The sequence below is a fragment of the Mirounga angustirostris genome, unplaced genomic scaffold (assembly GCF_029215605.1).
Source record: "Mirounga angustirostris isolate CCGP_5_RB_7025 unplaced genomic scaffold, mMirAng1.0.hap1 SCAF_3, whole genome shotgun sequence".
NCBI classification, from domain to species: Eukaryota; Metazoa; Chordata; class Mammalia; order Carnivora; family Phocidae; genus Mirounga; species Mirounga angustirostris.
Window position 1 is genome coordinate 73,792,961 of NW_026991711.1, and position 12,653 is coordinate 73,805,613.

General features: G+C 46.1%; 1 protein-coding gene across 1 annotated transcript; it reads left to right on the forward strand.

Annotated features, from left to right (window-relative positions):
• Positions 1 to 9,756: 9,756 nt before the first annotated feature.
• Positions 9,757 to 12,228, forward strand: GPR12 (G protein-coupled receptor 12). Its single transcript, XM_045867517.3, has one exon. It carries the CDS (start codon positions 9,844 to 9,846, stop codon positions 10,846 to 10,848), a length of 1,005 nt encoding a protein of 334 aa, XP_045723473.1. The 5' UTR covers positions 9,757 to 9,843; the 3' UTR covers positions 10,849 to 12,228.
• Positions 12,229 to 12,653: the final 425 nt, after the last annotated feature.

The window sequence follows — 12,653 nt, forward strand, 5'->3', positions numbered from 1 at the left end:
CACGGGTAAGAAACCAGCTGGGAAGCCCTTGGCATAATCCAGGTGAGGGATGACAGTCATTTGGATCAAGGTGACAGCAGTGGAAGGAGGAGGAGGTGAGAAGTGGTATTTTTTCTCCCTTTTTTACAGTTTTTATTTAACCGTTTAAGTAGTTGATTCATTGTTTGAATTCATCTCTTGCAACATTTCTCTTTGTCTTTTTAAAAATAGACCATTTTTAGAGCAGTTTTAGGTTCACAGCAAAATTGAGCAGAAAGTTCCCATCTACGCCCTCTCCCCACATGCACACAGCCTCCTCATTATCAACATCCCTCACCACAGTGGTGCATTTGTTACCATCTATGAACCTGCATTGACACGTCATTATCACCTAAGGTCCATAATATACATTAGAGTTCACTCTTGGTGTTGTACATTCTATGGGCTTGGACAAATGTATAATGGCATGTGTCCCCCTTTGCAGTGTCATGCAGAGTAGTTTCACTGCCCTAAAAATCCTCTGGGCTCCACCTAATTCATCCCTCCCTCCCCCGAGCCCCCGGCAACTGCTGATCTTTCTATTGTCTCCATAATTTTCCCTTTTCCTGAATGTCATATTGTTGCATGTAGCCTTTTCACACTGGTTTCTTTCACTTAGTGATGTGCATTTAAATTTCCCCCATGTCTTTTTGTGGCTTGGGAGCTTTCTTTTTAGAGCTGAATAATATTCCAGTGTCTGGGTGTACGCAGTTTACTTATCCCTTTACCTACTAAAGGACATCTTGCTTACCTCGGAGTTTTGACACTTAAGGATTCTGGATTTATTCTGAAGGGAGGATCAACAGGATTTCCTGACAGATTGGGGGGTTTGTGGGCGAAGACTCCAAGGAGGCTGCGCAGGTGTTTGGCCAGTGCAGTTGAAAGAACGGGAATCACCTGGATCCCCAATCACGCAGGGGACAGGGAGATGACACACAGCCAATGGCCACAGCAGGGATCACAACTCTTGTGTCCAGACCCTTAGCTTTGTGCCAGGCTGAGATAAGCGTACTGTGTGCTTTATCCCGTGTCACACAGCAGCGCTAGGAGGTAGATGCTGTTAACATTCTCATTTTACAAATAGATGAGTGGTTTATTTGTTCAAGGTCACGCAGGTCTGCGCATACTTGGCTCCTGAGACAGTAAATATTTATTATATGATAGCTGGCACTTTAATGGGAGTGCATCAGTCTAGTTAATGTAAATTTCCCCAAACCAGGGTAAATTCACAGACTAATTAATGTCACTATGGAAGCCTTCGTGGGAGGCAGCCAGCTGACCATTTCCCTGATGACAACATAGAACATCCTGCCAGGGATTGAGTCTTCTAATTCCCATAAAGTGAAGAGCTCATGACACAGGGTGGATGTTCCATAAACGGGGGTTATGAGTTTGGAGAGGTAAAGAATGTTCCTGAGGGCCGAAGAGAAAACTGTATATAATTGGAACCTTTACCTGTACATTTTCCCCACAGATGTGACAGAAAGTATTAAATCTCTTCTAGGATTCCTTTGAGTAGATACAAAATCATCAGTGGTTCTCAAGAGCCATCCTCCGACCAATCTGGGCTGTGACATTTCCACCCATCTGGAAAATGGGTGTTCTGCGAAGAAAAGTCAGAACGATGCAGGGAGTTTTCATTAAACCAGATAGTATTTTATTTAAAGCACTCTCCTATTGTTTGAGACACATCTTTGTGTATGTGTGTGTGTGTATGTGTGCTAAAAATGTCCTTTTAATATAAAATAATAATAAAGGCAATTAGAAGTTTGCTTGCTTAAATGAACTTCTTTGGCAAAATAAAAGTTTGGAAACCACATGTCAGTCTCTCCATTCTGTTGTTGTTGCTGCCGCTCGTGAAATTTACCAAGCCAAGAAATCCAAATTTCTGGATACCACTGATCTTACATAATCGATATAAACTCAGCTGACTGCAAAGCAGTCAGAAATGTGAGCCTCCAACATAGAACGACCAAGAGTTAGGACAAGTCAATTTCGTTGCCAGGCAAAGCACGCATTAATTACCCACCACACGTTACCCTGAGCTAGGTAGGCATCATGCAGAGACACCAACTCGGAACTAATAATTCTCCTTCACTGTTACCGAGACCACTGCCCAAACTCCTCTACTCACACAGTGTCACACCTGTGTACACACCTTGCAGAAGTTTGGCTGTAAATTTAGCATCCGCAACCTGTTTGCGTTGCTGAAAGAACCAAATGGAGGGGAAGATACAGTATGTTCTACACAAGCCGAGGGATGTGGTTATTCCTTCTTCTCTCCCTGTCCCTTCTCCCATTTCATTCACCAGCACTTTAAGCCAGCATTTCAAGAGCCACAGGTTGGGGGACATGCCAAACAATCATGTTTTGGCTAAAATGTATTGATTATAATTGGTTGCCTGGGCCTCCCGACATAGTAAAAGAAAAATTGGAAGCAAAGTAGCACATCGGCAAAATACACTGTTTTCCTACTTCTAGCTACCCGAGGAGTGTCCTTCCATTTCCTCTTTTAAAGAAAGAAGGCACATCCAGTAGGAGCGTGCCAGATTTTTAAAACCACATTAGAAGAAAGGGCTGTATCTTTGCTCACAGTACACATTTCCTCCAAACCTCACAGGGAAGTCCATCAGACACAATGAAATGTAGGTCACAAGAAAAGAGAGAGACTGAGAACACATGATTCATGATGCATCAAGTGATAGGTCCCCTAGGAATGCTTCTTTGCAAAGAAAGTGCATCTTGTCAAGCGGGCCTGCAAAGACATCTAACTCTTCATCTCAAATACAAAGCATTTAGGTTGTGTGAACAGTGCTCGCTCCTTAGTGATTCAAAAAATCAATACCAGGCCTGATCACTCCATTTCTCTCCTTGAGTTCTTGTGCAAACACGGCCAGAGTGTCAAGGCCCAAGAAGATAACTTTCCAGGACCTCTGCCCAGTGGAGCATGACCCCATTGAGTCATCGGCGTGTGACTCTTCCCCACTATGATGCCCAACTTGGTGAGCCTTGTTACAGGGCTGGAGGAGAACACTCTCTCTCCTGTTTACAACCTGAATGGAGTGCCAGGTGAACATTTCCTCTTTGTACCCAAACAGTAGTGGCCTAAACCTCTACTGGCTTGATTGTTAAAATTTAGATGCCCTTAAAGCGTGATCTAGTGATGTGACGAGTCCCCAGAGACGTGTCTCAAGCTCAGCCTCCCTCTCATCACATGTCCATCTACCTCAGGAGGAAATGCTGGCCCTGCCCATCAGGGGTGGCCGTGGCACGGACAGAGTCCCCGGCTCCTGCCCCTCCATGCTTCTGATGTCCCGGCTGAGAGAAGGTCTCAGGAGTCTACCAAGACGTGCAGACTTGGCTCCTCCCCACCCCGTGGCCAACACCAGTGCCCATGTTACTAAGTGAAAGAAGTTAGTTCAGAAAGGCTCCATATGGTATGGTTCCAGCTACATGACATTCTGGAAAAGGCAAACCACAGAGAGTGTAAAAAGGTCAGTGGTGGACTGGGGTTGGCGGAAGTGGGAGGGAGGAACGGGTGCAGCAAAGGGCATTTTCAGGGCAGTGAAACTGCTCCGTGTGATACTATGATGATGGAGACACGCCATTATGAATTTGCTAAAATCCACAGAATGTATAACACTAATGAAAACAACAGACTTTAGTTAATCATAGTGTGTATCAATAAAAAAACACTCTAAATTTATTCCGGAGGTAAGAAGTCAAAAGTGGGTCCCTAGAACTATGTTCCTTCTAGACGCTCCAGAGAGGATCCATTCCATTGTTCCTTCCAGCTCCCAGATGCTGTCTGTACCCTTTGGATCCCGGGCCCCTTCCTCGGTCTTCAAAAAAAGATCCTTCTAAAGGAACTGTGTGGGGCGCCTGGGTGGCTCAGTGGGTTAAGTGTCGGACACTTGATCTCAGCTCAGATCTTGATCTCAGGGTCGTGAGTTCAAGCCCTGTGTTGGGCTCCACACTGGGCGTGGCGCCTACTTAAAAAAAAAAGGACCTTTGTGATTATATTTAGGGCTCACCTGGATAATCCAGAGTAATCTGCCCATCTGGAGACGCTTAATCACTTGCACATTACAAAATCCCTTTTGCCATATAAGGTAATACTCACAGGTTCCAGGGGCCAGGACATGGCTATCTTTGGGGGCTGCCGTTCAGTTCCCAGGGGGGACAGCGAGGCAGCAGGGGCACTGCAGGGAAGGTCAGTGCAAGAGGTGGAGGGCCGATGGGCATCTGGGAGTGAACAGCAACTGCCCCTCCCTGGCCACTTACATCAGTAAGACACAGAGACCAGACTAACCAGTGGCTCAAAATCCAAAGAACATTTAAAACTATTTCTCCATACAACAAAAAATGAGAATAAAATATTTCTGAAAGTAATTCCTCAAGTTACTCTGGGGGAAAAAAATCTCCGAAAAATTCATTAAAAATGTATATTAACAAAAAAAAGCTCACAGTGACTCTCCCTGGAATTGAAAGTACAGGCAATTTTACTTTTTAATTTTAATTGCAGGCAGCAAAATTTCTGTAATGAATATGTATTATTTTATAATCAGAAAAAGACTTCTATTTTTTTTTAAAGATTTTATTTATTTATTTGAGAGAGAGAGAGAGCACACGAAAGGGGGGAGGATCAGAGGGAGAAGCAGACTCCCTGCCGAGCAGGGAGCCCGATGCGGGACTCGATCCAGGGACTCCAGGATCATGACCTGAGCCGAAGGCAGTCGCTTAACCAACTGAGCCACCCAGGCGCCCAGACTTCTATTTTTTTTAATTCATACAATTTTAAAAACACAAAAATAGGGGCGCCTGGGTGGCTGAGTCGTTAAGCGTCTGTCTTCGGCTCAGGTCGTGATCTCAGGGTCCTGGGATCGAGTCACACATCGGGCTCCCTGCTTGGCAGAGAGTATGCATCTCCCTCTCCCTCTGCTTGTGCTCTGTCTCTCTCTCTCTCAAAATGAATAAATAAAATCTTTTAAAAAAATAAATAATAAAAAATAAAAACACAAAGATATGCTCAGAAATGAGGTGATGTTAGCACTGACAACAGAATTCTTCTTTCTCACACAGAATCTCAGACTGAATATTGTTTTTATGTGATGTGTCCTTCCTTTCTTTATCTCCTTGATATTCCCACGAACTATGTCCCTCCGCTATTAAAATGGGAAGTTTAGAGGGTTTTATAAAGGGGAAAGGAGGGGTGTGTTATGATTTTTCATAGACCCCTCACTGTCCTTAAATAGCAGTCAGGGTTTGTTTAAATAGAGAATTAATTATTAAAATATACTTTGACCCAGCCTTAGGAACATACCTAGTAGAAATGCATACATATGTGCATTAAATGACATGTACAAGGATGTTCATCATGGTTTTCTTCACAATTGCCAAAGCCAGACAGCAACACAATGCGACCAGTAGGAGATTAAAAAACTGTGGCACATTATATGATAAATACTACGCAGCAAGGGAAAAAGAATCAACTCCTAATCCACACAACAAAACAATAAATCTCACAGAAATAATGTTGAGTGAAAGAAATCAGACACAACAGTATACATACTGTATGATTCCATTTTTGGAGAGTTCATAAACAGGCAAATCCAGTCTATGGTGTTAGAATTGAGAATAGTGGTTTCCTTTTCCTAGTGGAGATAATAACTGAGGTGAGGACAAAAGGACAGCTTTGGGGCACTGGTAATGTTCTACTTCTCAGGATCATTAGAGATGACATTGGTATATTCATTTGGCATCCCTGCATCAAACTGTACATTTGTGAAATATGCGGTTCCTACATGTAGGTTATACTGCAAAAAAATTTACTATAAGTTAGAGAAATAAATAAAAATTAAACTTTAATTTGGAATCCTGTTTTATTCTCAGCTGCGATATAACCCTTGGCTAGGCAGAATGAAGCACGGCTCATCTGGTTCCGATTAGCGCAGCAGTTAAATATATAGAAATTGACTCACAGTCGTTAACACAGGCAGCAAAGAAGCTGACCAGTAACATTTCAACATAGACACCATGTACTCCATATGGGACTGGCTCCGTTTATGACTTGCTCCAGCCAGTAATCTGGGACATCCCCACAATCTATAAACTCAATCACAAGGAAGGGCCAGGAAATGTGGGTACAGGGTCGAAGTTAGCAAAGATGTGTGCATTTAAGATGGGCACAGAGCCTTTCTCAGACAAAAGAGTCATTGCTAGTATAGGTTGTGAAAATGCCAGGCTGTGCTTAAGGTTTACAATTTCTTGCCAAAGCTATATATATATATATATATATATATATATATAAAGCTATATATATATATATAAAGCAACAAAAAGATAAAGGATGAAAAGACAATAAACGTCACCTGCATCTGCTCCAGTGTCCTGTGATGAGTGGTGGAGGAACTGAGAAGGTGGTCTTGCAGACACCACTCCAGGCTCTTCCCCAAACATGCCAGGAACAGTATCCATTTGGAATTAAGTTCGTTTGAATTGGATTTCTGCCCCCTTGGCAACAAAAGTCCTAACAAATGTACAAATAAACATAGAATTTGGAGTAAAGTCTAGATTCTTTTTTGTTGTTGTTGTTGTTATAAGTAATCACTCGAGGGGAAGGCATAACGGAGTAGAACTGTGAACGCATAGTTGACCTTGGCAAACTGGGGGAGCTGGTGCCCACCTGCCGCAGCCCCTTGGCGCTGCCATTTGGCCGTACCCAGCCAAGAGTGGAAGTTCCCTCAGTTTCTTCCTCTAACTCAAGATTTCACTGCAAGAAAACACATCCACTTCATTACCTTTTCTCTTCCCAACGCTTGCTTCTCTTTTTTCCCCCTTCTTTCCCAAGCACATTAAAGAGGGAGTACGTTCCACTAGTGTTGGCTCCGGAGGGCAGGGCCTGTCTCAGTGTCATTGACTAGAAAAGTGTCTGGCTAGCACCGCACATTCGCCTGCCCTGAGCTGCAGTGCCCATGTGAGCCCCCTAAATTTTGGCAGGTAGTTTGAACTGTACCGTGCTAAAACTGCTATGTATATGCTCAAACAACTATTTTTCAACAGTTCATTCTAAAAATGCTTTGATTCATCACACAGAAATTGACAGGAACATATATGTTGCTTCATTACAGCATTTGCTGCCTGGTATTATTGCTCCTTTTTATGCATCTGTGACCACCACACATACATGCCTGTGAGTAGAAAGGTCACATCTTACTGAATATGCGCTCCTAGCAATTAGTATGGTTCTTGGCAGGTACGGGTGTCTGATGCCTCCCCACTGGGTACGAGCGGTTCTTGAAACTCCATTGAACCTTGCTTTTCAAAATGTAGTCCATGGACCAGGAGCAGCAGGATCTCTAGGACAGAGGCTTGTAAATGCAGACTCTGGGCCCCACCCCAGAACTACTGATCTGTAGTGCAGGGAGAGGCAGGATGATCTTGCAGAGGCAGGAGCTCATGGATAGGAGAAAGGGAGGAAAAGGGACAAGAGGAAGTTAAGGGTAGGTGAATCTGCAGGTCTGGGGTGAGAAATGACAGTGATCACCAGGGGGAGGCAGGATGACCAGAGGATGATGATGGGGTAGAAAGGGTCCCACGTTCTGCAGACCATCTCTATTTATGCAGGACCCTTTCTGTGAGTGTGGAGAAAGGCAGTCAGGAAACCTTCACTGCTGAAAAGAAAAACCAAAATATCATGCCTTTTCTCCCATCTTTAAGCTGGGAGATCATTTTTTTTTTAAAGATTTTATTTATTCATTTGAGACACAGAGATACAGAGAGAGAGAGAGCATGAGCAGTGGGAGAGGCAGAGGGAGAGGAAGAAGCAGACTCCCCGCTGAGTCAGGAGCCCGATGTGGGACTCGATCCCAGGACCCTGGGATCATGACCTGAGCCGAAGGCAGACGCTTAACCATCTGAGCCACCCAGGCGCCCGTGGGAGATCATTTTTAAACTTAAGATCTGCTAGGTGCTCTAGGTTTTGTATCCAGAGGAGACATGAGCTCATAAAAGCAGACGGCTATCAGGTTCTTAATCTTAGAACCTACCGATGTGTTAAAATGAAAAAATAAATTAACACTGCCACTTCAGTACCTAAATGAATGGGTTTTGGCCAGCATCTGCAGGAAGCTTCTGCAGGAACTCAGTAAAGGATTTCCATTTGAAAACACAGCTCAAGGAGCACTTAATAAGTGCAATTTGATGATAATGTTGATTCACATAACCGCACCTTATATGCAGTTAAGCAAATGTTCCTGGGGAACAGTAATAATGAACCAGATCTAAGACACACCTAAGGAAAGGAACCTCTTTGGGATCAGGACGCAGTGTGGTCAAAGGCAATTCTAAAATAGCTGGCCCATCATCTTGCTGCTTTAAAGATCAGCCTCCCTAACTCGCTCACCCTGCATCCTTACTGCTAATCCCGAATGCCACCCTAAGCAATTCCTTGGGCCAGGAATGTGGCAGTTTAGGGAAAGGCGTGGAGAAGCAGGTCGCTAGAGACTGGGACTCCCCAGGGAGACCTCAGGAACGAAATAGGTCACCGGGTTCCCGGGCGGTGCTCCTCCGTCCCCGCCCCAGGGCAAGCCCCAGACCCCCAGCTGGGGTGGGACGCGGGGCCGCAGACTGGGAGGCCGAGGGTGCAGATCTCCGCCTCCAGGGTCTGTCCCTCCCAGAAGGGCTGGGGGGGCTCTCGCTGCGCGCGGTCCGCCCTCGCCCGCCGGTGCGTCCCGACCCGTGGGGGCGCGCGCCGGCCTCCCGGGGCTCGGGCGGGCGGACAGCCGGGCGCGCACGGGCGGGCGGGCGCGGGGGCGGGGGCGGGGGCGCGCGCGCGGGGAGCGTGTGCGCCGGGCGGGCGGGCTGGCGGGCGCGCGGCGGGGAGAGCCGGGCACGCGAGCCGAGCCCGCCGCTCACCTGCCGCCCGCAGCTCACCTGGCGCCGAGCGCGCGCCCCGCGCCCTCCCGCCCACTCCCGGGCGCGGCCACCGCCCCTCGCCGCCGCCGGCCCCGGCGCAGACATGCGACACGAGTAGCCCGCGCGCTTCGGAAGCACCAGAGGAGCCCCCCTCGGCCTGGGCGCGCCAAGGTGACCCCCTTGATGACCCCCGCCCCCGCGGGCCGCCTGTCCCGGCGCCCTGTCTGTCCCCTCGCGTCTTCCGCCCGGGGGGAGCGGCGGCAGTGCATGGGCGTGTGTCTGTCTGTCTGTCTCCACACCCCCATGGCACACACCTGCCTTTTGTGACCCTGGCCCGACTGCCCTGTGCACACGGGGGACGTCTGGGACCCCTCTTTGTTCTGGCTGGGGGCTGTGTGTGAGTGTGTGCGCGCGCGCGAGGGGTTGTTTGGGGGCGGGGGGCAGTTCGATGGAAATAGGCGATTTAAATATTCCATCGAGGCTGGCGGCCCGGGCTCGCGACTTGTCGCTGCGGCGTGGCTTTGTCGGCGGCAGCTCAGATGTCAAACGGTGGTTCGTTTCCAGCATGCAAGATGCGATTTTCAGATGTGCGTTCCCAGCACTTTAGCCAACAGACCGCCGCGGTTCCGTGTGTGCCTGCCTCACTCACGCTCGTGTTTTCAAGTCCTATCCTGTGTTGTCCCCAGCGCCAAACGGCATTTGTGGTCGTGGGTTTGAAACCACGGAGACTTCGCCTTTTGTTTTATTCCATAACACTTTATAATTCATGAAGCTTGTGGCATTTGATGGTAGTGTCTGAGTAGGGGCTGGCTTTCTGTTTGTGTGTTTTTTGCATGATTTTGGATTGCCACCCTGCTGTGTCTAAACGTTAAAAAGCCTGTCTTTTCGTTGAAGAGGACGGGGGTTAAAATGAATGAAGACCTGAAGGTCAATTTAAGCGGGCTGCCTCGGGATTATTTAGATGCTGGCGCTGCAGAGAACGTCTCGGCGGCCGTCTCCTCCCAGGTTCCTGTTGTAGAGCCGGAGCCTGAGCTCGTTGTCAACCCTTGGGACATTGTCTTGTGTACCTCAGGAACCCTCATCTCCTGTGAAAATGCCATTGTGGTCCTTATCATCTTCCATAACCCCAGCCTTCGAGCACCCATGTTCCTGCTAATAGGCAGCCTGGCTCTTGCAGACTTGCTGGCCGGCATCGGACTCATCATCAATTTTGTTTTTGCCTACATGCTTCAGTCAGAAGCCACCAAGCTGGTCACAATCGGACTCATTGTCGCCTCTTTCTCTGCCTCTGTCTGCAGCTTGCTGGCTATCACTGTTGACCGCTACCTTTCCCTGTATTACGCTCTGACATACCACTCGGAGAGGACAGTCACGTTCACCTATGTCATGCTCATCATGCTCTGGGGGACCTCCATCTGCCTGGGACTGCTGCCCATCATGGGCTGGAACTGCCTCAGAGACGAGTCCACCTGCAGCGTGGTCAGACCTCTCACCAAGAACAACGCGGCCATCCTCTCGGTCTCCTTCCTCTTCATGTTTGCGCTCATGCTTCAGCTCTACATCCAGATCTGCAAGATTGTGATGAGGCACGCCCATCAGATAGCCCTGCAGCATCACTTCCTGGCCACCTCCCACTATGTGACCACCCGGAAGGGGGTCTCCACCCTGGCCATCATTCTGGGGACCTTTGCCGCTTGCTGGATGCCTTTCACACTCTATTCCTTGATAGCTGATTACACCTACCCTTCCATCTACACCTACGCCACCCTCCTGCCCGCCACCTACAACTCCATCATCAACCCTGTCATCTATGCTTTCAGAAACCAAGAGATCCAGAAAGCCCTCTGTCTCATTTGCTGCGGCTGCATCCCCTCCAGTCTGTTCCAGAGAGCACGGTCACCCAGCGATGTGTAGCAGCGTTCCCCTTAGGAGGACACCCTGCACACTCAGTTCTGCATTTACCAAGCCCTTCCACTGCCAGGCCAAATGGCTGAGATGCTGTCCCTTAATTCTTTATATTGGATTCTCTCTTGAGCCACAGGAGCACTTAGCATTCGTGAAGCATTCATTTACATGAGTAAAGTGACTGAAATGAAAATAATGTTGCCAGTGTTTTCAACCTTAAAAAAAATGATTGAGTTCTTTGCTCAAGATTATTTTGTTTTGTTTGGGGGCTAGGGGTTTTGTTTTCTGTTTTGTTTGGAGGCAGGGTTTTTGTGTTATATTTTACTTGGAAGACTGGTAGTGGGTGGGAAAGAAAGTATGTGATATGGCCATGATGTTAGAAAAAGTGAACTGGTCCCAGAGTTTTTACTTGGACTTTAAAATAAAATTGAGCTATTGAGAAAAATGGAGGAGAAATGACTTTTTCCAGACTTTTTTTTTTTTTTAACGTCAAGGTAGATTTTCAACGCAGCATGTACCTAACTGAATATAATCTCTTTTGAGCCTACACCAATAGTTTACATGATTCTGTTTGGAAGAGACCTGGTTTTATTGACATGAACTCAGTAATAAGTTACCAACACAGAAACCATGTACCCATTCTTATTCGTTCTTTCTTTACTTTGAGCAATTACTGTTCACAAGAATTACTTGGGTATTTCTATGAATGTTGTAACTTTCTGCATGGTTGCCTGTGTTAACTAGACCACTAGTTTCAAATGTTGCCATGTAAATCCAGAATCAAATGAGTCAGTTTTCAATATAGGTTTTCAATGTGTCTCTAAAATGAATTATGAAATTTGTTTGATTTGCATATGAAGTAGGATTGTTTAGATCCACCACTGTAGTCTCCACTCCACAGTGATTGTTTTCACAAAGCAAGAGAAAAAATTTAATAACAGCTATTAAAAGTAGGTTACATTTATTTTAGTGTATTCTGAAAAATAAATTGATGTAAAGCTATCACAAAACATGAAAAACATCACCTTTCCTATCTCTCTACATCTACGAATGTATTAATAGTTTTTCTTGATTGAGACAAATAGGAATTAAATATTGTAGACCAAATATTTCTGGTTCATATCATCTGTGGTGCAAAGTACATTTGAAACAGGTGGTCTCCTCTTTTAATGATTAAGTTTGTGAGTACATAACATGTGTATCTGACTGTAATATATGTTAGCTATATTATGTAAGTTCACAAGCAGAATGACCATGTGGCTGTTCATGAAAAGCTAACTTTGAATTCCTTTTCCTTCTTTTCACCAAAAAACAACTTAAATGCAATAAAAATTGTATTGCCTGTTTTCAGAGAGCAAAGATTTAGTCAAGAAATGACACTGAAGAATGAATTTTAAATATATTGCAAAGTCATTGTGTCTGAGCATCATTTCTTTTAGTACAGACAGATGTTTTGGACGCAGATACCTTCCCTCCATTCGCTGTGGATTTATAGTGGTGTCTATATAACCAGTGGAAGAATTTCTGGACGGGACATCAACTAAGCCCATCCAGCTGGTGGCGAAACCAGTACTTCAGGGTCCATGGGGGAATCATCTGTAATAAATCACCCTTATCAGTTTGTCCCAGATGTTATGCCCATGGTACTCTCAGGACCATCCTGGCAGCCTGCATGTGATGCCATCTCCCCAAAGCCCCTTCATATGTAGCACAAGTGTGAATAAATCCTATACTTGAATCTGGTTCTCCTCCCCTAGGTTACTTATGGAAGCAGGAGAGGGACTAAAATATTCCAGAAGTGGGAAAGGATTTTT

Bases quoted from the DNA above. Each gene is read 5' to 3' on its own strand.
- GPR12 (XM_045867517.3), top strand. From the start codon at position 9,844: ATGAATGAAGACCTGAAGGTCAATTTAAGCGGGCTGCCTCGGGATTAT.